The sequence below is a fragment of the Microcebus murinus genome, chromosome 23 (genome assembly GCF_040939455.1).
Source record: "Microcebus murinus isolate Inina chromosome 23, M.murinus_Inina_mat1.0, whole genome shotgun sequence".
Lineage (NCBI taxonomy): Eukaryota > Metazoa > Chordata > Mammalia > Primates > Cheirogaleidae > Microcebus > Microcebus murinus.
The window spans coordinates 16686783-16712975 of record NC_134126.1 but is presented as its reverse complement, the minus strand read 5'-3'; the positions used below and the strand labels follow the sequence as shown (position 1 = coordinate 16712975).

The following is a 26193-nucleotide window of genomic DNA, read 5'->3' as shown; positions in this document are numbered from 1 at the left end:
GACGTTGTGACTCCGGGGTCTCACCCACTCCGGGGGTGCAGCGGGGCGCCGGGAGACCTCCTTCGCTGGCCCCATTCTCAAGCAGCTGCGCCGTCGGGGCCCGAGCCCCTCGCACTCGGGATCCTCCAGCCGTCCCTCAGAGGCCGAGGCCGCTGGCGCTTCTGAAGGCTTTTGTGCCCTTTGCTCAACCATGAGGGTGACCCTGAACCTAGCGGCTCCTGAGAGAAGGGGACTGACTGAAAGAGGGCTCAGGCGAGGACAGGAATTGAGAAAGCATGGAAACGGGGGGGGGGGACAGAGTAGAATTTAAGAATGCAAAAGTCCTGAGGTAGGAGAGAGGAGGTGTAAGATCCAGGGTAGAATTGTACCCAATTCTTCCGCAATGAAACGAACAAAAAAAAATTTTTTTTAAGGCCACTTATTTGCATCGGCTCCCTCTCATTCCAACCCGGCAAAAACCAAACACGAATAAAAATAAAACCACCAGAGGCTCTTAGACGACCGTAAACTCCGCGGGTGGGGCAAGAAACAAAAATAAACACTGGGACCGGCAGGCGAGAGCGCGCAGGAGGAGGAGGAGGAGGCGGCCCCGCATCCCTAATGAGGGAATGAATGGAGAGGCCCCCTCGGCTGGCGCCCGCCCACCCGGCGGCGGCCGCCAAGTGCCTCCGGACGCTGCGTGCCGCGCCCGCCGCTCCGCGCGCAGCCGGCTCGGGCCGCTCCTCCCGACTGAGGCGCGGCGGCGGGGGCGGTGACCGCGCGGACGGAGCCGGGACGCTCGCGCCGGGGGCTCAGGGCGCCGCCGCCGCTGGGCCCCGGGCGCGTGGATGCGGCTGGGTCGGGCGGCGCCGCACACCTGAGGCGACGAGCGGGGCGCGGCGCGGGCGGCGCTGTCAGGGCCGCGGCTTCCGACGCCGAGGCGCGCTCGCCGGGACGGGCCGGGCAGTGATTTGAGGCTCCGGGTTCACCTTCACCCATGGCCCGGAGAGCCTAGTGGGCCCTGGCCGCCGCCTCCCGCCTCCCCTGCCCTGCCTCCTTCCTCTCGGCGCCGCATCCTGCCATCCTCCCCGCCTGGCCAGCGCCGGGCAACCGCCTCGCCCGGAGCCCTCCCTCGTTACTGCCCGCGTCCCCCGGCGCCGCCGCCGCGGGAAGCGGCTCCCCCTCCCCTTCCTCCGCGTCCTCTTCCCCGTCTCCCCCGCCGGGGCCGCTTGTTGCACCGCCCCGCGGCCTGCGGGAGCCGCTCGCCCCGGCCCCGGCCTTTTGCTCGCGTCCGCGCTCCCTTCTTCTCGCCCCCGGGGCCCGCACCCCAGCCCGGCCGGCGAGACCCAGGCCCGACCCCGTCGCCCGCACAAAATGTCGGCCCGGACGCCATTGCCGACGGTGAACGAGCGGGACACGGAAAATGTGAGTAACCGGAGCCTTCCCCGGGAGCGGCGGGGACGAGACCCTCCTCCGATCCCCACCTCACCCTCGCCTGGGCCATCCCTCGTCCCCCTGTGCGGCCACCCGCGGCAGGGTCTCCACCTGGAGCTCGGCGTGACCCTAACCCACTGCTCAGCCCTATTCTTCATTCCAACCCCATTTCGCCTCTTTCCCCTCAAGGGTGAGGGTGGGGGGACTGTGAGTGGAGCCCTCTCGCTCGTAGGTGGTCCTCCAGGAGCGGATGGGGTGATGGAGGGCAGAGAGGCAGGAGGAGATGGCAGAGTGGGCATTCAGGATTGCTTTATTTCTACCTCTGCATTCTGTGTCCCCACCCGAGTGAGTGTTGGCTTTACGATAACAGATGAGCCAGCTACCTCTGTTTTTCTGGATCTTTCAATCTTTCAGTCCTTTGCACACACCCCCTCCCCGCATTGTCCCATGACTTTGCTTTTTGTAGCATTGGTGTCCACATTTGGGGTCATGGGCGCCAAAGGCAGAAGGATGGGAATGGAAGTAGAGATGTGTGTGTGTATGTGTGTATGAGTTTATACAGCTGTGATACTCTTTAGTAGAGATGAGTAGAAGAATTTCACGGCTTCTGTGGCCCTGGGGTTACAGCAAAATGTTTAAAAGCCATATGAAGCCAATGGCTTTTTAATCTCTTCCTCAAGTCAGTGGTAATGATTCAGGGCAGGTTTTACTTTAAATCTCTCTCCTCCTTCTTGGAGTGTCACAAGGTGTATTTCTTTGAAGGAAGGATTTTCTGTGTCTTTGATCAAATTGCCCTCAGGACTTTTTATCAAGATGCAGATATCCCTGGCGTTTAAACTCTGGAAAACTAAAAGAACAAGATCTGTTGTATTTCCACCTTCTAAAAAGTACAATTGTGTATGTGTGCGAGTTCCTTTGTGGGAAAGGTTTTTTGTTTCTGTATAAAACCCTCAAGACCTGTAAATAGGGCCTTGCCTGATTTTCCGACTGTTTTTAAGGAGCTAGAACTCAGTTTTGGTCTGCTGTCCAGAGATGTCTGGTTGTCTAGTTAACTCATCAGCCCTCCAGCTTTTGATGTACCAGTGACTTCACAGGGTTGGTAGAATAAAATAATGAAGTGCTTTGGCATTCTTAGACAAAAGACATGAGAGAAGAGATACAAGCTCACTTCTGAGTTGTCAGAGGGGGTATAAGCAGATTGTTTAATCTTGGAGAGTAGGGGAACACAGAAACTTAATATAATTATGAGAAGGGAGGAGAAATTCTAGTAAGAGACCATTGTTAGAGGACCTATGAAGATGTTTCAGAGTATGCTTTTGTCCTCTCTAGTGTCGTGCATTTAAAATGGTAAAGGTAGTGTAAGGCTGCTATCTTAAATTAAAACTTAATTATTATGCATCATAACAACTTACAAATATAATCGATACATAATTTCACTTGAGAGATTGGACAGATCAGAGAAGAAGATGAGAAATTTGGTTTAAGCTGATTTTAAAGCCAAGTTGGCACAGAATTTTTCTAACAGGACCTCTATAAAAATTCCTGTCATTCAGGAGTGTGAATGAAAAGTAAGACAGATGATGACCTTTGTTTTTATTAGCCAAATACTGTATGTGTTAACCTAGGAGGAGTGGAAAATACATTGTTTTTATTTTCTTTTGGATAATAATAAGGTACTTTATACAGACATGAAATAGCATTATATTAATAGAAATATGCATCAAGGAATAGTTCAAAATGCAGCCTCTCATGTTAGACCAAAAAAAAAAAAAGAAGGATTTTAAAGCTCAGCAGTAATAGTGTGACACATTTTGTCTTGAGTACCTTCTGAAAACGTGCTGTATAAACTCATTTGCTTTTTCTGAACATGATATTTCAAAGTCACTTTTATGGTCTCATCCCTTAGTGTATCGTATATAACGGTATCTCCATTTAGCTTACTTTACCCACATTCTAATTTTCTCCCAATTGCCATGGAAAATATCTATTGTACCACAGCTGTTAATTAATCAATAAGTATGCACTCAGCTATTTTTGAACTGGAAGGAATGCAGAAGTAGTATTTAAGACAAGGCCTCTCCCCTCAAGGAGCTTACAGAAGAGATAAAGATAATGCCAAACAAAGAATGTACAGTAGAAGACATTGTATAAATAAGGCTAAATTGGTTTATAAATGTTATAGATATTTATCAAAGAGGTCACTACTGATGGCTATGCAGTCACCATTGTTGTCTCTATTTTCTAGTTGATAGTGAATAGTATTATTCATTCTTACCTCTCATCTATGAAATATAGTAACAAACCTACTTGTTAGCTAATATATTGGTGCTAGTATAACAGTCAAAATGTACATTTTTTGTAGTCATTTTCAATTAAGTGATATTTTTAAAAAATAGTTATGAAAATTTTATATTCATATGACTAGTAAAGGGTTCTAAGTCCTTTGGAATATCAGAGACAGTAACTGAAAACATTTTATTACCTTTAGAAATTAAATCAACAAATACAGTAATTTAAAAAGCTATCTTGGTTTTTTTTCTCATTTGCAATTAATACAGAAATTTCTTTGATCATACATATATATGGAGTTGGGACTATGCAATATCTACCCTTCCCGATGTCACTAATATATATTCAGGAGAAATTAAAAAATTCAAAAGGGAAATGTTATAGCACTGATCTCTTATATAGTACTACTGGATATAGTAGAATGAGAAAGAATTGCTTTTTTTTGAGAACATTGTGTGTATACTTTTTCAGGGGTATTTTCTTAGAAGAAGGATTTGTGAGTGCTGTGTTAGTAGGCTTCAACTGGCTGAATACAACAGAACAGCCAATGATTAACTTTTAAGGCAATAAGCACTTCATAATAAAGTAGAAAATACATGTTGCAGATAATAGAATCCATGCAAAATGTGTTTATTTTAGGTTGTAAAGAGTAAGTTCAGGAAAAGAATGACTATTTGAAAGATTTATCTTTATTTTCTTTTGTTAGATTATACTTGGATAATTCCACCATGGACATAGATAACATATTACTATTACTCTTATGTGTTTTTTTTTTTTTTTTAAATACCACTTAAAGATGCTAACTTATGTGTTTTTTAATGAAACAAAAAAATTTTAGTGTTTTGGAAAAACTCAGATTATGCTAATTTTTGGGGATCAAACATGTCCAGTCTAGCTTTCTGTGATGAAATTTTGATCAGTATGAAGGAAATGGATTTGACTACTTCTTGGGATATTTTAAAGTTGAATTTGGTTAAAAAAATCTTTAATAAAAAACTCTTGATGGTGAGTCTTTTGATCTGAAATTGAGGATGATAATAACAATTACTTAATGTCACTAGGTGGCCATTAGTAATTTGTCCTATAGGAATAATTGTCAATAGTGTGAAAAGGTGAGAGGAAAGCATGCCTTTGCCATTATCCATGAGTTTGTGAGTCCTTCATCTGTCACAGCACCTATCACACTGTATTCTAATTGCTGCCTGACTTTGTCTCCTTTATTATGTATTGCCAGTAGCCAGCATGGTGACTAGAAAGAGTAGTAAAAGATCAGTATTGTAACATTCCCTTTGCATTTTTTCATTTATCATCAAAATATATTAGTGACGTTGCTAAGGGTGGACATTACGTATAATAATCTGAGAGGCTGAAGCCTTCAGAGAGAAAATTAAGTGACCTACCAAATAAATCTCTGACATCTTCCACTGTTACTCTACTCATACTATTAATTCTAGGAGGTGGTTTTTTTGTTTGTTTGCTTTGTTTTGTCTTCGAGATTGTAGAGGAACATAGGAAGTGATATACTTTATTAGAGGAAGAACAGGGCATGCCATCTTTATCTCTACTTCTAAACCTTTACTATTTCCTCTGTATGGAGTGCCCTGCCTTTGTCCTTTCATACCAAACTTATAAATGCTTTATGGCAGCGGTCCCCAATCTTTTTGGCACCAGGAACTGGTTTCATGGAAGACAGTTTTTCCATAGACAGAGGTGGTTTAGAGAAGGTGGCACTCAGGCAGTGATGCAAGAGATTGGGAAGCAGCTTTAAATACAGATGAAATGAAGCTTTGCGCCCCAGCCGCTCACCTCCTGCTGTGCACCCCCTCCTTCCTAAGTTTCATGGAAAACAATTTTTCCACTAGTGGGGCATTGAGTGTGGGGGGTGGAGGTGGGAAGGGGTGGCGGCCTGGTCCTTAATGGGCCACAGACCAGGTTGGGACTGCAGCTTTATGGCTTGGCTCATGGTTTTAACAAGACTTCTGAAATGATTGCAGCCAACCTTGCTGTCTACTGTACATGAACACTGGTGTATGTATATAACCCACACCAGTGGTCTCTGAAGTGAGGATGCAGGGCAGTCCATCAAGAGAAGAAATATCTTTAGTGTCTATTACTTCACTTCTGACATATATGCTATTATTAAATCCTTTTTTTTAAAGTACAGGTTATGTAGAATTAGGCACATGATATTTAACTTACTATTATTATTGTTTCTTCTTTCATCTCAGACTTTCTTATGGGGGTCATTTTCCCTTTTCCTGATGAACATCTTTAGAAGTTTTTTTGGTGGAGGATTGTTAGTCATAAATTTTCTTAACCCTGAAAACGTATTTTGCCCTTTTTCTTAAAAGATGGCTTTGTTCAGTCTGTAATTCTAGGTTGATAGTTTTAATTTCTTTCACTGCTCAGAAGGTAGTAGTCCACTGTTGACTTTTTCCATTGTTTCTGTTCAGAAGTCATCTGCCAGTTGGTAGGTGCTTTTTTTGTCTGTCTCTATCATCATATGTGGATTCATATTTCATCAATTCTGGAAATGCACCCTCCATTATCTCTTTGAATTACCTTACCTCTATTCTCTCTAATGTTTCTGTCACTCTTATTAGATATGCTAATATTTCTCATTCTATCCTCCATGTCTTAAACTCTCATTAATTTTTTCTTCTATTTAATTGTTCCTCTGTACTACAATCCTGAACTCCTGAGCTCAAGTGATTCTCCTGCCTTGGCCTCCCAGAGTGCTAGGATAACAGGCGTGAGTCACCGCGCCTGGCTGTACTACAATCTGTAGTACAATTTGCACTACATTTACTGTATGTAATATGTTTAGATCTATCTTTCTTGAACTGTATTTAACCCTGTTAACTCATCTGTTGAATTTTGTGTGTGTGTGTGTGGTAAAAAACACACAACATGAGATCTACCCTCTTCACTAGTTTTTAAGTGCACACTACAGTATTTTAGGGGAGGATTTGGGCAGGGATTTTAATGGGGGTGAGGTGACAATGTTTTTATTTTTTCACTATTTTATTTTTTATTTATTTTTATTGACACATATAGATGTCCGTATTTTGGGGGTACATATGATAATTTGATATATAATCAAATCAGGGTAATTGAGATGTCCATCACCTTAAATATTTATGTTTATACTAGGAACATTCAAATTATTCTCTTAAGATATTTTGAAATGTATGACAGATTAATGTTAACTATAGCCACCATAGCTATCTATTGAATACCAGGTCCTATTTATTCTATCTAAGTATATATTTATTTGTACCAGTTAATCAACGTCTCTTCATCCTCTCCTCTCCCCTACCTTCCCAGCCTCTGGTAATCACCAGTCTATGCTGTATCTTCATGAGGTCCACATTTTTAGTTCTCAGTTGTGAGTGAGAACATAACAGTATTTGTCTTTCTGTGCTTGGCTTATTTCATTTAACATAAGAACCTCCAGTTCCATCCATAGGCACCATGTTGTTCTGCATATCTCTAGAAATTTTTCTTCTTGTATAACTGAAACTTTGTGTACCCATTAAATAGCAACTCCCATTTCCCCTTTCCACTAAGCCCTGGAGACCACCATTCTTTTTCTGCTTTGATGAGCTATATTACTTTAGATAACTTATATAAGTGGAATTGTGCAGTGTTTATCCTTTTGTGACTGGCTTATTTCATTTTAGCATAATGGCCTTAAGGTTCATCTATGTTGTAGCGTATGACAGGATTTATTTCTTTTTTGTGACTGAATAATATTCCATTGTATGTATGTGCCACATTTTGTTATTTCTTTCCTCTGTTGGTGTACATTTGGGTTGTTTCTACTTCTTGGCTATTTTAAATAATGCTGCAGTAAACATGGGGTTGCAAATATCTCTTAGAGATCCTGATTTCAGTTTTTTTTGATAAATACTCAGAAGTCGACTATGTGTTGGTTCTATACTGAGATTATATGGTAGTTCTATTGAGTTAAATGGTAGTTCTATTTTTAATTTTTAGAGGAGCCTCCATTTAGAGGAGCTTTTTTTTTCAGAGCAGCTACACCATTTTACACTCTCACCAGTAGTGCACAAAGGTTCAAATTTCTCCGCATTCTTATCAGCATTTATTATTTTCCGTTTTTGTTTTGCTTTATTTTGTTTATTTTTTGATAATAGCCATCTTAACAGGTGTGAAGAGATATCTTATTCTAGTTTTGATTTGCATTTCCCTGATCATTTGTGATGTTGACCATCTTTTTATATACCTTCTGGCCAGTCATATGTTTTCTTTGAAGTAATATCTATTCAAGTCCTTTACATATTTTTAAATCAAATTATTTATTTATTTGCTATTGAATCATAGACAAGGTCCCACTTGTCTGTTTTTGCTTTTGTTGCCTGAGCTTTTGGTATCATATGCAAGAAATCTTGGCCTGGTGCAGTGGCTCATGCCTGTAATCCTAGCACTCTGGGAGGCAGAGACAGGAGGATTGCTTGAGCTTAGGAGTTCAAGAACACCCTGAACAAAAGCAAGACTCCATCTCTATTAAAGAGGGAAAATTAGCTGAGCATGGTGGTGTTTGCTTGTAGTCCCAGCTACTTGAGATGCTGAGACAGGAGGATCGCTTGAGCCCAGGAGTTTGAGATTGTATTGAGCTACGATGACACAATTGCATTCTACCAGAGTGACAGTGAGATTCTGTCTCCAAAAAAAAAATAAAAAGAAAGAAATCTTTGCCAAGACCTATGTCAAGAAGCCTTTCCCTTGTTTTCTTCTAGGAGTTTTATAATTCAGGTCTTATATTTAACTCTTTAATCCATTTTGAGGTGATTTTTGTGTATGATATAAGATGGTCCAATTTCATTCTTTTGTGTGTGTGTATATATATCCAGTTTTCCCAGCACCATTTGTTGAAAAGCCTGTTCTTTCCCCATTGTGTATTCTTGGCACACTTTTTGAAGATCATTTGATTGTATATGCGTGGATTTATTTTTAAGCTTTCTATTTGGTTCCATTGGTCTATTTGTATGTCTTTATACCAGTCCCATACTGTTTTGATTACTGTAGCTTTGTAATACGTTTTGAAGTCAGGAAATGTGAGGCCTCCAGCTTTGTCCTTGTTTCTCAACACTATTCAGGGTCCTTTGTGGTTTCATATGAATTTTAGGATTTTTGTTGTTGTTTCTGTAAAGAATGCCATTGGGATTTTGATAGGGATTGCATTGAATCTTTAGATTGCTTTGTGTATGGTACGGACGTTTAACAATATTCTTTCAATTCATGAATACAGGATGTCTTTCCATTCATTTTTTTTTTTTTGTCATCTTTAATTTCCTTCAGCAGGTTTTGTAGTTTTTAGTATACAAGTCTTTCACCTCCTTGGTTAAGTTTATTCCTAAGTGTTTTATTCTTTTTGATGCTATTGTAAATGGGCTTGTTTTCTTAATTTCTTTTTTGGATAGTTATTTGTTAATGTATAGAAATGCAACCAATTTTTATATATTGATTTTGTATCCTGAAACTTTGTTGAATTTAGTAGTTCTCATAGTTTTTTTGTGTGTTTGTGTGAAATAATTAGGGTTTTATACATACGAGATCTATCCAGAAAGTATCCAGCCATTGTTAATGTAATGGGAATAGTTTGCACCACATCGATGTAACCTGGCAGCCAAAGAGACTGGACTGGAATGTGCATGTGAGAACAATGACAACTTCACTTTACTAGTCAGTAGGTGCTAGACGCTGTTGAGTAAGCATGTGTACTGTGTGGCTGTCGCATTCAAAGTGACTGAGTGAGTAGAACAACGAATCTACATCAAATTTTGCGTTAAGCTTGAACATTCCTCTGTGGAAACTATTCAGATGATTCAGAAGGCTTTCGGGGAGGATGCAGTGAGTTCAGTGCAAATAAAAGTGTGGCACAGGCCGGGCGCTGTGGCTCACGCCTGTAATCCTAGCTCTTGGGAGGCCGAGGCGGGTGGATTGCTCAAGGTCAGGAGTTCAAAACCAGCCTGAGCAAGAGCGAGACCCCGTCTCTACTATAAATAGAAAGAAATTAATTGGCCAACTGATATATATATAAAAAATTAGCCGGGCATGGTGGCGCATGCCTGTAGTCCCAGCTACTCGGGAGGCTGAGGCAGAAGGATCACTCAAGCCCAGGAGTTTGAGGTTGCTGTGAGCTAGGCTGACGCCACGGCACTCACTCTAGCCTGGACAACAAAGTGAGACTCTGTCTCAAAAAAAAAAAAAAAAAAAAAAAAAGTGTGGCACAAACTCTTCAAAGATGGTCAAGAATATGTTGAAAGTGATTCATGTTCTGGTAGGCCTGCAACAAGCAGAACACCTGATAATGTTGAACATGTAGGGACTGCAATCAACAAAGGTCCCAAAGTGCCTATTTTGAAGGGGACTGAGGCATTATTGTCCTATGTACAATTGTACAATGTTTCTTGTGTCTTCTTCAATAAATATATCCATTTGTCATATTACATGGCTGGATACTTTCCGGACAGACCTCATGTAAGATCATGTCATCTGTAAACAGATAATTTTACTTCTTTCTGATTTGGATACCTTTTCTTTCTCTCTCCCTCCTTCCCTCCCTTCCTTTTCTCTCTTCCTTCCCTCCCTCCCTCCCTGCCTTCCCTTCTCTTTCTTTTCTTTTTATTGGTCTAATTGCTCTGCTTAGGACTTCTAGTACTTTGGTGAATAGTAGTGGCAAGAATGAACATCCTTGCCTTGTTCTTGATCTTAGAGGGAAAGCTTTGTTTTCTATCATCAAGTATGATGTTAGCTGTGGGCTTTTCGAGTATGGTTTTTATTATGTTGATGTAATATTCATCTGTTATTTATTTTGTTGAATGTTTGTAAAGAAGAAAGGGTGAAAATGCTTTTTCTGTTTCTATTGAGATGATCATGTGGTTTTTATTTTGCTTTTATTAATGTGGTATATCACATTGATTGATTTTTGTATGTTGAACCATCCTTATATTCCAGGGATAGATCCTATTTGATCATGGTATGTTATCCTTCTAATATGCTGTTGAATATTAATATTAATATTAATATTAATTGAATATTAATATTAATAAGCTGTTGAATATGGCTTGCTAGGGATTTTTTTTTTTTTTTTTTTTTAGGATTTTTACATCTATATTCATTAAGGATATTGGCCTATAGTTTTCTTCTCCTGTAGTGACTTCTGGCTTTGATACCAGGATAATGCTGGCCTCATAAAATGAGTTAGGAAGTATTATCTCCTTTTCATTTTTTTGGAAGAGTTTGAAAGAGATTGGTATTAATTCTTCTTTAAACGTTTGATACAATTCACTAGTGAAGCCATCCGGTATTGGGCTTATCTTTGTTGGAAGGCTTTTTTAATTACTGATTCAGTCTCCTTACTATTCATAGGTCTGTTTAGATTCTCTATTTCTTCATATTTCAGTTTTGGTAGGTTTATTAGGGCTCTCCAGAGAAACAGAACCAGTAGGTTTTATATATAAGATATATAAGAGGAGATTTATTATGGGAATTGGTTTATGCAGTTATAGAAGCCAAGAAATGCTACAATATGCCATCTGCAAGCTAGAGAACCAGAAAAATCAATGATGTAATTCAGTCCAAGTCCAAAGGCCCAAGAACCAATAACTCACGGAGAGGATATATCTCCTAGCTCAAGAAGAGAGAAACAGTTTGCCCTTTCTCAGACTTTTTGTTCTATTTTGGCACTCAATGGATTGAATGATGCCCACTCACATTGATGAGGGTATGTTCTTTGTTCAGGTTACTCTTCTGGAAATACCACCCCTCCCAAAAAAATAATGTTTTACCAGCTCTCTGAGCATCCCTTAGCCCAATCAAGTTGACACATAAAATTAACCATCACAGTAAGTTGTATGTTTCTAGGAATTTATCCATTTCTTCTGCATTATCCCATTTCATGGCATATAATTATTCATGGTAGTTTCTTGTAATCATTTTTATTTCTGCAGCATCAGTTGTAACATCTCCTCTTTCATTTCTGATTTACTTTGTCTTATCTTTTTTTTCTCAGTGTAGCTAAGGGCTTGTCAACTTTGTGGATGTTTTCAAAAAAACCAACTCTTAGTTTTGTTTTCTACTTTTTTTGTATTCATTATTTTTTTTTTATTTCTTCTCTAATCTTTAGTGTTTCCTTCTGTCTGCTAACTTTGGGCTTAGTTTGATCATCTTTTTCTAGTTCTTTAGGTAAGGAGTTAGGTTATTTATTTGAGATCTTTTTTAATGTAGGTGTTTTTAATGAAGTGACTATAAAATTCTTTCATAGTACTGTTTTTGCTGCATCCCATTAGTTTTGTATGTTGTGTCTTTGTTTGCCTTAAGATATTTTCTAATTTCCTCTTAGATTTCTTCTTTGACCCATTGATTGTTGAAAAGTGTGTTAATTTCCACATATTTACAGATCTTCTGGTTTTTCTTCTGCCATTACTTTCTAGCTTTATTCCATTGTGGTCAGAAAAGATAATTGGTATGATTTCAATCTTAAATTTGTTAAGACTTGTTTTATGACAAAACACATTATCTATCCTGGGGAATGTTCTGTGTGTCCTTGAGAAGAATGTGTATTGTGCTGCTATTGGGTGGAATGCTCTGTTAGATCCATTTAGACTATAGCATTGTTCAAGTCGTTTATTTCCTTATTGATCATCTGTCTGGATGTTTTCTATCCATTATTGAATGTAAGGTATTGAAATCTGCTTTAGTTGTGTTGCTGTCTATTTTTGTCTTCAGTTCTGTCAATGTTTGCTTCATATAAGTAAGTGCTTTGGGTGCAAATATATTTGTAATTGTTATGCCTTCCTTGTGATTTGACCCTTTTATCATCATGTGATGTCCTTCTTTGTCCCTCTTGTGATAGTTTTTTGACTTAAAGTCTACTTTTAATCTAAGTATGGCCACCTCTGCTCTCTTTTGGCTATTAGTTTGCATGAAATATCTTATTCCATCCTTTTATTTTTAGCTTGTATGTGTCCTTAAATCTGAAGTGAGTCTGTTAGCGTATAGTTGGATATTATTTTTCAAATCCATTCAGCCCCCCTCTGTCTTTTGATTGGGGCTTTTAACCATTTACATTTATTATCCCTATCATATAATTATTGATAGGGAAGCACTTACTGTTTCCATTTTGTTAATTGTATTCTGTCTTGTATAATAGTTCTTTTGTCTTTCTTTATTCTCCCTTGCTCTCATACTGTGTGTTTTGTTGGCTTTTGTAGTGACATCTAGAGTGTGCTGGGTTCCATCAGCATCCGAAATGAGTCCCTGTGGCAGTCCCCCCAAATTGGAGTATTGAGCACATGCTCTACTCTTTCCCCCATCTGTTGAATTTTTAATTTCATCAGTTCTATTTTTAACTTTTAAAAGTTCTAAGATTTTTCTTTGAAACCAGACTAGACTTTTTTTAATAGTTTCTTGGTCCTTGCTTGTTTTTATGATTACATCTTCATTTCCTTAAACATTTAATATATAGTTATTTGTCTTCTGTTTCTGATAATTCCATTATTTAAAGTCCTTGGGGGTTTCGATTTTTATTATTGGTGCCTGCTAATTCTCATTCAATGTGGTTGTCTCTTTTTGTATGTGCTGGTCTTTGAGGGTGAACTCAAATTTGCCTGATTTTTATCTGAGTTTAACTTGGTTGTCTCTATTGAGAATGACTTATTCCAGAGAGGGTTTGTGTTTGCTTCTGCTGGGAACCTGTACTGACCTGGGACACTTTAGTCTCCTGTAGCTATCCTGGCTCAATGAAGGAGTTGTAGGTTCAGCTGTCTAACCCTATGATGGGTCCAACGCTTATTATTTGATGCCAAGGTAACTCTAGCTACCGCCTTCAGCTGGTATTTGTTGATTTGTTTTTTTATGTTTGTTTGTTTTTGTTTTGCCCGTGGATGTCTTTCTTACTCTCTTCCAATTCAGCAGTTCATTAAAAATGTTTTTTATTTTGGGGGACTCTTCACAATTTCTTGCTTACTCTAGTGTGGAAAGACCTGAATAAGCTTTTTGAAAATGGGTGTTCAGAAATTTCCGTACTTATGTGATTTCCATACTTATGTAAATTTCCATACTTACGTTCCTAAACCATGTGTCATTTCTGAAATTCACTTATCTGTACGCTTTAAAATGTGCATAATTTTCTGTTTATAAATCTTTCCTTTCAAAAGTCTTACTAGGTTTTGGAAGTCATTTGTTAAAATTATTAAAATGATGAGTTTTCAAGAACAGCTGATAGCTATCAAGGAAGATGGAAATCTAACTGAATTTTTACAAAAATTTTTGCATAATGGATAGATTGAAATATAAGCATCATAGTCAGATAAGTGCAACTGATGATCTACCACTTCCACTTGTGTGAAGTATTTTCTTTAGCCATGGCAGTCACTGAATCAAGTGTCAACATAGACTGTTTATAATCAGTCCTTCAGTTCTCTGTATCACAAACTGTTAAGTCAAGATTTATAAAATCAAGAAACATTTATTTATATTATATAACATTAATAATGTTTTATGTTTTACTAATCACTGAAAAGTTTGTACCATCAGGTTTAATATATTTCCCAAATGTTTCATCTTTTTATATTTTTTAATGTGCATAATCTATTTATAAAGCAATTCATATGTAATTTATAAGTCAGTATTCCTATGGAAATCCATACTTGAATATTTTAAAGTTATAGATACTTGGTCTAAACTTTAGAAACCATTTTATACTCCACAGTTTAGCATTGTCTTCTAATTGTTCTGGGTATGAACTTTTCATTCTAACTAAATTGAAAATACTATGAGACCACAGACTACTTCCAACATTACTTCTGTATATCCTGTATTACTTAGCATAGAGTTTGACATATTTTTTGATACTCAATCATTTAATAAATCAAGGTCTATTTTATTTCTTTATTCTCAGTTACAATGAGATTATATACCAACCGAGGCAGTTGTTTCAAATTCACATTTCCTAACTCCTGCTCTCTTCCATCCCATGTTCTTACTCATTTTCTCTAGAGTGAGATCCAAGAATCTCCCTTTCTCCGAACGCTTAGGTAATTCTGATGCAGGTAATTCTGATGCAGGCTTTGAAAAACACTGATTTATATGATGATGATGATGATAATTACATTGTAATAAGTCTCATCTTTTAGTGAAAATGAAAAGAGAATTATAATTGATGGCTATATTATAGAAAGTAAAATGGAGAAATGATGAGTCAGTCCTTTAATATGGCATGACAACAGTAGAAAATAGAGAATTGTCTGGTTTGGAGGTATTTGTACACATAGGGTATGTGTATGGCACTTATGGGTGTAAAAAGAAGCAGGTAACAAGAGGAATTTCATGTTCTTCCTCTTTCTTCTCCCAGTTTTAATGTGTTTAACCATAATGGGGGAAGGAGGATGGCAGTAAAAGGAGTTCACCATATGGTGCCTACGGTGGTTTGAATGTGTCTCTCGAAAGTTCATGTGTTGGAAACTTAATCCCCAATGCAACAGTGTTGGGAGGTGGGGTGTAATAATAGGTGATTGGATCATAAAGTCAGAGCCCTCGTGAATGGATTAATGTTATCTCAGGAGCAGGTTAGTTATCACAAGAGTAGGTTGTTATAAAGTGAGCCCTGCCCCTGTACTTTTAGCGAGTGTCTTTCACACACACTCCCTTGACTTTCCACCCCCCTGCCATGGGATGAAGCAGTCTGAAGGCCCTTACTAGATGCTAGCCCCTGGATATTGGACTTCCCTGCCTATGGAATCATGACTAAATAAATTTCTGTTCATTATAAATTACCCAGTCTGTACTATTCTGTTTTAGCAACAGAAAACAGACTAAGACAGTGACTTTGGTTACAGTCTGAATCTTTCTTTCAAGAAAGTATTATTTAATACTGTTTTGACCACCATATCAGTTTAGTTCAGGTAGTAAACAAATCAGAAACTGAGACACAGTACAAAATTTTAGTGCACTACCTGTAAAGGATATGGTAACAGGTTTAACAAGGCCACCTTTCCTTTGGGGATCAGCAGTGCTGCTTTCACAATTTAAAAAGAGGGTTTACTTTTATTTCCTTTTCTATTTACTTCATCACAGTTGAAGACAATGGGGATACAAAGGGACATGAAACCTGTTCCCTGCTCTGAAGTGACTCAGAGCCTGAAGAGAGAGATAGACATAGAGACAAACAAGTGCAGTAGAAAGTTACAGTTCCTTGTCATCCAACTGATCAGAACACAGAATAAAGAAGGAAGGAGAAGGCAGGCCAGGTGCTCAAAAAAGCCTTTCGAACAGACTTGAAAGATAAATACTCCTTTGCCAGGTGGCTCTGTGGAAAGTTTAGTTGGTGGGAAGAAGAGTGTACTGGGCTGAAGGAGCACAGGCACAGAGGCCCTGAGTGTGAAGTGGAGAGGAGAGAGTGGTAGCCTAGAGGGCAGTATTCAGTGAGCTGACCGGGCAGGAGAGTGGGCAGGGCCTTGCATGCCTTAGCAAGAACTGGTCCTGGAGGCCTCGTGGCCCTGAGAGGATTTAAGTGGAGGATCAAGGTTGATTAGGTTGTATTTTCTATGTGCCTGTGTGTTTTAGAAGCACTCTAGTTTTTAAATTCAATGTACTGCTTTCTCATGGTCCATGAAAGAGCTCTAAATATAGTATTTATAAAAACTGTATTTGGTATATTGGGGAGGAGGGTTTAATAAATGGGAAGTGCCAGTGCTAGTGACAAAGACTCTTGATCTACTTTAGTTAGGCTCCTTGGAGCCCTCTTCTCTACTAGGCCTTGACCATGGCCTTCAGTGTCCATAGTGTCCATCATGCTCTTGGGGGTGGGGAAACTGTGGCCTTCTAGGCCCTTAAGTGTGGCCTTTGGACAGAATCCAAATTTTACAGAACAAAACCTTTTACTAAAAGGGGTACAGCAGAGAAAGATGAAGCTTTTCTTGCCTCCTTTGGTGCTTAAAAAAGAATAATCTTGAAATCAGAAGGCCGCAGGGTCCCTATGTTCTTTATCCTCCACCTTTGACTGAGTCCTTGGCCTGTCTTTTGCAAGAATCCCCTTACCCTTGAGTCTCTTCTTAGTAATTTTCCATCTACTGACCCTCGTCAGTCTGCTCCTTGGCTGTAAATCCCGGTCATCTTTGCTGTATTCAGAGTTCAGCCTGGTCTCTGTTCCCTATTGTAATACCCTTATTACAGTAGTCTTCAGTAATGTCTTCCTTATTATTTTAACAAGAGTCAGAGTAATTTTTTTCTTTAACAGGAGTTCAGGAAAATTCCGCATTTCATGATTATCCCATACATGTGTATCATCGTGGTGGTATGTATTGGGAGTAAGGTTAGAGACACCGGTAGTAACCATAAAGCAATCACTTAGTAGACCAGAAAGTAGAGTTTCTCTAGCTTTAGTGCTAAAGAATATGATGATTTAAAGGGGCTTGGAAAAAGATTTAGCAAATGCTAGGACTGATAATTCACTGTCCTTTAAAAGCATTTGGTCTTTGTGATTTTAATCAGTGGTGAATACAGTTGACCCAATGGGAAAGATTATTTAGCTACTGCTTTATTCTGATTTAAATTTTTCTTTCTGTCACTGTCTCTTAATTTCAGTTACTTAAAAAGTGGTATAGCTATGTAAAGATAATCTTCAACCTGTCTGTAATAACGATAAGAACCTAGGGATAGAAATCAGAGAACTGTCATGCTAATGAAATACTAGCTAATTTATCTTGGATAAGTCATTAAACCTTTCTTCCTGTGACTCTTACTGGTATATCTCATTTTTGTACATACTTACCTGTAAACTGCCTTGCATACTTTCCTCTCCAGGAGAGGAGAAAAACCAAGGAGAGAAAAGAATATGTCAAGGAGACTACTTTCCTTTTTGCCAGAATCAAGTATTTATCATCTTCTTAATTCTATTTAGTATGCACTTTGTGACAGTACTTCCAAACTGTACTGTAATTTTCTTAAGTCTGTTCCAATTCCTTGAGACCTAGAACACTATTACTGATTTCCATATCAAGCAAGCAATGGTGCCTGCAATTTGCAAAATTGCTTGCTGTGCTGGATTAAAAACAGCAAAAATATGTCAATAAAGTACATTTCCCTTCCCGCATAGTGCTGCATTGTAGTAGCAACTTATTGGCTCTTTAGTAAATAGTATACTATTAAGATTCACTCATTCTCTGGAAATATTAAAGTACTTTAAGAATATGAGGTGATGCTATATAGATACAATATTTGCTTTTTAAATTCTGGTCATTTTTTATGAACTTCTAAGTGTATTGGAGAATTCCGTGCATTCATATTTGTAAGTTAATGTCATCAGTTAAAATTTCATTGTACTTCAAAAAATTTGTTTAGAAAGTGTATTGACATTTAAGTTGATATGATTATTAGCTTGCATTAGGGAATAGTTACTGAATTCTGTTAGACTTATTAAATATAACTGAACTGAAGCTCTTAGAATAAAGCTTTGACTACTAGAGTGTTAAATCAAATACAGTGATTTAAAGAACAAACATCTATTGTAATTTCTGGTATGAATTTGCTATAACATTTTTGTATTTCTGGGAATGAAAGATCTAGGTAGTTTGGGAAATAATTTAATACAATATTTTTAGGTATAATTTAGGCAGATGTTTTCTTTTATTCTTTGCTGATAATGTCTTCTGGTAAGCAGTCGTGAAAGCCCTTCTAGGGAAGCTTTTTGAGGTGCTGGGGAGTATTTTAGGGAGGAGTGCCTCTCCCTCTGTCTGCCTCCTGTATCTCAGCCCTCAGGCTGTATTTGTGTGGGAAACTGGGGTAATTGCCCTTCATATCCCACAATTCAGATACAGTACAACTTCTCGGTTAAGAGTACATGCTCTGAAGCTAGACTTTTTGGGTTCAAATCCCAGCTCTGCCATTTAATAGTTGTGACTTTGGGAAGCCACTTAACTTTTTTATGCCTCAAGTTCTTTATCTGTAAAATAAAATAACAGAAGTGCCTCCCTTATTTGGTTGTTGTGAGGTTTAACTAATTGAACACATATTATGCCCTTACAACAGTACGTGATACCTAGTAGAAGCTATATAAGTGCTAGCCTCAGCTGCTGTGGTTATCATTATTATTATTACTTTTAGATTAATGTTGGAAGAAGTAAATATGCCAGAGTTTCAAGTGCATCTCAGAGTTACTAGATTATACATGATTTTCATTTTTAAAATTTCTACATTTTAAGTCATGGCTTTATGTTCCTTTTGATACCAAGAAAAAAAGTATTAAATTTACAATGTGAAATATGACTTTCTGGTTTACGTGACTGCTTATATTAATATAAGAAAGCTAAATGGGAAGCTGAATTATCTGCAGGTGGCTTGGTGAACAGGAAATTAGAACAGGGTATAGAGGAGGACAATTGTTTAGTGACATGGATAACCTCAGTGGGAATGGTCATACTTGTGGTGTTGTGCAGAGTTTGAACGCACAAACTGAACAAGACATTGCAGGGGTGTATTCCCACCTCAGCCATATAAAGGTGTTTAACATTGGACATGTTTCCATATTTGTAAAATGAAGATAAATACATACCTGGTTGGATGGTTTGGGGGTTTAAGTTATTAAATTTATGTAATAAACTTTGCATTAGTAGGTGTTCATTAATGGTACCAAAGAAGCAGGGAATCAAAACCAAGGTAATAAGAAAATTCACACTTGCTGATCAGGATTTTATTCCTCCTACCACACAGTGATGAAGATACACAATTACACTTATGTTCTTGGGCTTCCCTCTCCCCCATGCTTACCACTTTCTTCATGTTAATACATTCATTTTTTAGTCTGAGTACAAATATACTTGAATTGGTTACTGCTTTAAACATGCTAGTGGAATCTCTCTCAAGACTGCATTAATTTTACTGAACGGCAAGTCTTAAGTCAGAGATTTATAGATTGAAGATAATTTTGGCAATGTCATTGTATATACTGGAATACAATGTTCTTCTAGTGTTGACTCTTCTGAATCATAATGCTTATATTTTTGCCCCTTAGAAATTACAGATAATAGCTTGAGGAGCAAAGTTGTGGTGGAGTTATGAGAAGTTCTTCTAATTCTATATTTGTCCTGCTTCCCTTTAAGGAAAGATATTGTCTTTATCTTTCTTAAAGTAATTCTTTTTTTTTTTTTTTTTGAGACAGAGTCTCGCTTTCTTGCCTAGGCTAGAGTGAGTGCCGTGGCGTCAGCCTAGCTCACAGCAACCTCAAACTCCTGGGCTCGAGTGATCCTTCTGCCTCAGCCTCCCGGGTAGCTGGGACTACAGGCATGCGCCACCATGCCCGGCTAATTTTTTATATATATATCAGTTGGCCAATTAATTTCTTTCTATTTATAGTAGAGACGGGGTCTCGCTCTTGCTCAGGCTGGTTTTGAACTCCTGACCTTGAGCAATCCGCCCGCCTCGGCCTCCCAAGAGCTAGGATTACAGGCGTGAGCCACAGCGCCCGGCCTTAAAGTAATTCTTGTTAGGTTTTTTTTTATTTGGTGGAATTAATCTCACCTTTGTCAAGTTTACATAATCGTGACTTAAATTAGAAATAGAATCTCATGTTCAACTACCTTTTAAAAGTAAGAACATTGCAATATAACTTATTAATATATTATTGCATCAGAGTCAGGGAAGAAAAATCCTATGAGTGAAATAGAATGAAGCTTTTACTATGGGCTTGTACTGATACAACTGCTTAAGCATTCTGTGTATGGTTGCTGCTTCAAAGTCTGCTATTAAGAGGCTGAAATCCACAGGGCCAGCAGTCAGAATGGAAAGATGAATGTGACGTAGGGGAGGAGAAGTACGAATTGGAACCTGCGAGGGCAAACTGGAACTTGTGTCTGTCTCTTGCTGCTTTCCAACTTCTAAGACAGGTGACATGTAGGGTAAGCTGGTGCCCTTCATCAGAGAGTTCCCCACAGGATTCGGAACAACTGAAGCAGGTGATCCAGTGGGAGCTGAAGGAGCTCAAGTCCTGGCTGCCTGTTGCTCCATGTCCATGAGACATGCCAGCGCATCAGCTGTGTCAGACATGAGCACAGCTGGGTCTGGCCCTGCAGTGACCTTCAGAGCATATAAATGGTTACTGTTTTCATTTCTGCCTTCTAAATCTTGTGCAGATTTCTCTTATGGCCAATACTAACCCAAGACCATAGAGGGAAGGGAATTCTGTGAAATATAGTTCCAGCTTAACTAAGTTAACACACTGGAAGCCATCACAGTCCATCCCTTGGCAGCTTGGCCATCTCCTTTAAGTGTGGGATGTGGCTACACTTCTTTTAACCATATTTAACTTCCAAATAAAGATACTATCATAGCAGAATTATTCTTTTGCTTAACTTGATGTACCTGTTCTAGGTGTATCAAAAGCATGCCAACTCTTTTCTCAAAAAAACATATAAAGTCTCTTTATCCATCTTTGGGTGATGTTCGTTTCTCTTCTCAGTCATACTCTCCCTTTTATACCCTATAATTTCAGTATTGACGTAACAAATTAGTTAATGTTAACACTTTCATTTTGAATGATAGGGAAATGGTGAGGAATTAAAAAGGAAAGAAAAGAATTGATATATACACAAATATATTCACACCAAAATAAGAAATACTACTAAGTATTATTGTCCTTGTTTCTGCAATTGGTCATGTGGTTGTCGATGGTATTTCTGATTATCTTCTTTAGGGCATTGGGGGATATAGTAAGACCAGTGAATTCTCCAAGCATGAGCCCATTTCATGCTTCATTTGCTATAAGATGAGTTCCTTAAGCAATGCTGTGTGGAGTACCATCATGGTGAAAAATACCGTGATGATGAAAACTTTTTCTGTAAATTCACCAGTGGAGGTTTTGGCATAAGTTTTGTGGACAGGAAAGGCAAATTCACATCTATAGCAGTATCTGTTCCAAGGAGAATCAACACTGAGAATAGACAAAACACTGCCTGTCACTTCTGTGGTGAAAGTAGTCCAATATAATTGACCTGTTACCAGGTAACTAGCTAACCTTCTTCCACCTGTCCCACAGGAATGGTACCATTTTGGGAGCTCAGTATTATTCTATGCAGTTGGCAGATTAGCTTAGTGTTGGTCCATGTTGCTAAGCCCATGCATAACTTTCATCCCTAACTAACATGGCTACTTTGTTCATGAGGCCATTGGACAAGGACGTCTGGCTGGAGAAAGTAGCTGACTGATACATACAGTATGAGTCTTCTTTTTTTTAGTATTCACATGGGAAACAACTATCTCTACATGCTGTGCTCATTCAGGGAGATCTATTCGCATCCTTCTTCCTTGTCATGAATTTTTAAATCATATTCCTTCTAAGTCCTTGATCATTCAGCCAAGCTATGAGCACTAGTCTGTGAATCTCTATATATTCATACTTCATGCTCTTCTCTCTTTCTAGGCAAAATAAAGAACCAGGTGTACTGCTCGAAGTTCTGCCCACACTCTTCCTTCATTGCCACCCTGGAATGGGACTGTGGTACTACAACTATCCAGTTTTGGTTGATATCACCATACTGTGCAGAACCAGCTGTACATAGCGTTTGAATTTCTTTATTCCCTCATCAACTGGGGTCATAGAGAACTCCCCATGAGGCCACAGGTGTGGATTTAGACAGAATAATCAGTGTAGCAGGTTAACAGGAGTGTAGGTTGGGGCATCTTGTGCAACTGTGTCTTCAGGACCTGCTTAAGCCTTGTCTAATATATATCACTTTCATTTGATAGTGGAATATTGCCGTACATGCACAGCTTTTTGGCTTGATGAATTTGACACCATCCAAGTCGTAATGGGAAGCTTACATAACATCACCAATTAACATTTTAATAAAAAACATTCCTGTATCTTCTAAATTCTTTGTGGTGGCACTAATCTCTGCCATTCCTCCAGGAAGCAGTACTGCCTTGGGTTTACTATTTTATTAAACCCAGGTAGTTCTAATGGTAACTTGGTGGCCTATGGTCAACTGTTCAGTCTCTACTACAAATAGCAAGTCAGTGGCTGCTTCCCCCAAAGAGAATGGTTATCTGCAGAGGATGGCATACCTTGCTTCAAAATCTGGAAAGTCTAAATTGTGATTCACTTTATAAGGAGCCCATCAAAGGCTCAATACTGGATTTCTACCTGCCACAGACACTTACTTCAAACACCAGTGAGTCTTATGGGTTCAAATGGTAGAACTGCTTGTGTGACAGCCTAGGCCTATTGCAGATTCCTGCTGTTCTGGCTCCCATTCACAACTGGCAGGCTTTTGAATTACCTATAATGGTAATGAAGTATATGTTACCTTCAAAATCAACGTACATGGAGCCCTTTCTTAAAGGATAGAAGGGCCCAGATGCAGCAAATCCTTTTTTACCCAAGAAGAGATATCTTGACATGTCCCAGACCACTGGACTCCTAGGAATTTCACTGAGGAGGCAGGCCCCTGAATTTTTGTGGAATGTGTATCCCACCCTCTGGCATGCTTGTGCCTGCTTACCAGATCCAGTCAGCATAATATCATCAACATAGTGGACAAGTATGTTGTCTTGTGGAAGGAAAGGTGGTCCCTGTGGACTAGATCAGTGGTTCTTAGCTGGGGGAAATATTTCCTTCCAAGGGATATTTGCCAATATTTGGAGACATTTTTAGTTATCACAAGTGAGGGTTGAGGTACTACTAGGATCTGGTGAGTAGAAACCAGGGATGCTCCTAAACATCCTATAACACACAAGACAGTCTCCTACAACAAAGAATTACTGGCCCCAAACATCTACAGTATTGAGTTTTGAAAAACCCTGGACTAGATTGAAATAGCCCCAAGGTAGGATAGTATTAATAAATGAAGCAGCAAACTGCTTCAAACTGTTCTTTACTAACAAGTATAGAGAAAAAAAGCATTCGCCAGTTCAATAGTTGAATACCAGGTGCCAGAGTATGTGTTGCTTTAACGCAGCAAGGAAACCACCTCTAGAATAGCAGCTGTAACTGGCATTGCAGAGTGATTAAGTTTTGATAACTTATTGTCACTGTACAAGATTCATCTATCTTCTGCACAGGCAAAGTAGGTGAGTTGAATGGAGATGTGGTGGGGGTTACCATCCCTGCATCTTCTAAATTCTTTATGGTGGCACTAATCTCTGCCAGTCCTCCAGAAGCAGTACTACTTTGCTTTACTATTTTGGTGAGCCCAGGTAGTTCTAATGGTTTCCATTTTACCTTTCCCAGTAAATTAGCACTTATACTATAATAAGTAGGTTATACTTAGTATTATATGTATGTTCTGCTGAGTGTGTGTATTCTAGGACTGTGGAAGTTACCACAGGATGGGTTTGGGGACCCACTAGTTCCACTGTGAACTGGACCTGGTCCAAAAGTCATTGATCATCTGATTTCCATAAGCTCCTGCTGATTGGTAGGACACAGTGGAGTTTGGGGTCTCTAGGAATTACTGTTAGCTTGAAGATAGTTTGAAGATGTGGGTGAAAAAAAATCCAAAGCATAATCAACCTAGTAAATTGCTGCAGTTGTCTTTTTAGTTTGCTCGTTTGGGTATATAGCAGTGTCCTTTAAGGACATCTAGCCCTTTATTGGAGGGATTCTGAGTCTTTGAAGTAATTCAAGTCTGGAAGTTGTTTGAGGGGCTGTGACCCTATATTTTTATTTAAGTCACAATGTGAGCAGCAAAAGCACTTGACCTAGAGCATAACATTTCTGGATTCCAAATCTTGTATTTCGCCTGTGGCAAATCATAACACAGAACCATGGAGGGAAGTCAGTTTAGGAAACCATAGTTGAAAACCACCACAGTTATGTTGAGTACAATTAAGTTGTTATTATTACTCATATTGACCATGGGTAATTTAACTTTTCAAGCAGATTTATGTTGCTTATGTATAGTCATAGCAGTTATTGCTACAGTTTAATTTTCCCTGTGGAACAGCTGCGCTCAGGGCCACTGAGTGGCTATATAGGCTGTGTACAAGTCCAGGGGACACCATTCACACGGATTAGAATGTGACAGGTGTGCCCTGAATTTGCACAGCACAGCAGCCTGACTGGAATTTATAGGTGACTCAGTGTGACCAACACATCGTGAGGATATTTCTGGCTTCTGAGGATTTGAGATTTTTAAAATTAAAATGTTAATGGGTGATGTACATTTAGAAGGATTTAACTACGGATTTGATAACTACGTATGCAAGGAAGTGATATTGTACAATTTATGTTGTTTACATAACACATAGGAGATGTTTTTCTCTGTAAATTTTGTTTTTGAAGTTTTTATTCTATGTATTTTTGCAGTAAAATACTGTGGCTCCAAGGAAAAATTTGTTTTTTCTAGTGTGGCAATCAATGTGTTAAATAATAATGCATAATGCATTAAATAGTCCATTTTCCATCCTCATTCTCAATAACTGAAGAGAATTTTAGATCCAATATTTCCACATTATTTTCCACGTTATTCTTATCTAACCTTTTTGTCTTGTCTTATTTTTTCAACATCCTAAAATTAACCAGTTGCTCTTTTTTATTAGTTTTACAGCCAGTGCTTACTTAGATTTATCAATCTGCAATTTCTTTGCATATTTTCACTTCTTGCATCCAACTTCTTTCCTCCAGATTCCATTTCTTTACCCTGAACTACATTTTTTGGTAGTTCAAAACATAAGAGGTAGAAGCATATATAGGTAGAAAAATCTTAATGTTTATTTGTCTGAAAATACATTTATTTTGTCCTTACTCTTGAAGGATCTTTAATTAAGAAGAGAATTTGAGATTGATAGTTATTTTCTCTCACATTCTTTAAAGATATTACTCTATTAAAAAATATTTATTAGTGCTGATGAGAACTCTACTGTTCATCTAACCGTTATTACTTTGGAAATCATGTTTTCTCTTTGTCCCTAGGTTTTCTTTCTGAGTTTGTAATTCCACTACGTATGAATTTCTTTTTATTTATTGTGCTAAGTATTCAGTGTTCATCAATCTGAAGATATGTATATATATCCATTTCTGGATAACTCTCAGCCACAATCTTTCAAATATTGCCTCTCAAAGATTTTTCTCTATTATCTCTTCATGAAATGCACTTTCTCATTCTTATTCTGTGTTCCATATTTCTTAACCAGTCTTTAATGTTCTCAATGCCGATTCCTCTTTAATTTATTCCAAGTCATTTCCTCAAATTTCTATCAGTTCATCAAGTCTCTCTTAGGCTGGGTATACTCTGCTGCTTAATCATTCTGTGTACTTCATTTGTTTAATTCCGATTTAGTTCTTTTTAAAATCAGCTTATTCCTCTTCATTTCTTATTTTTTCATTATAGTTTTTATTACTGCCTTTTAGAAAATTTTATTTTAAATTTATAGTCTGCTTTATTTCAGATTGTTTAGATTGCTGCATTATTTCCACTTCTTAGGGTGGTATTTCTTTTCTTTTCTTTTTTTTTCTGAGATGGGGTCTTGCTG

The 26193-nt window shown here is 38.5% G+C and overlaps 1 protein-coding gene across 4 annotated transcripts in view; it reads left to right on the top strand.

The window, feature by feature from the left end:
• The first annotated feature begins 643 nt into the window (after positions 1-643).
• Positions 644-26193, top strand: part of MARK1 (microtubule affinity regulating kinase 1) — a 118330-nt gene continuing 92780 nt past the window's right edge. For 3 of the 4 annotated variants that reach the window (XM_020284332.2, XM_020284330.2, XM_012791529.3), the window contains exon 1: positions 644-1404. In XM_020284332.2, the coding sequence (XP_020139921.1) occupies positions 1354-1404 (51 nt within the window). In that variant the 5' untranslated portion in view covers positions 644-1353. The remainder of the gene's footprint in view (positions 1405-26193) is intronic. The other variant, XM_020284331.2, reaches the window with a different exon arrangement.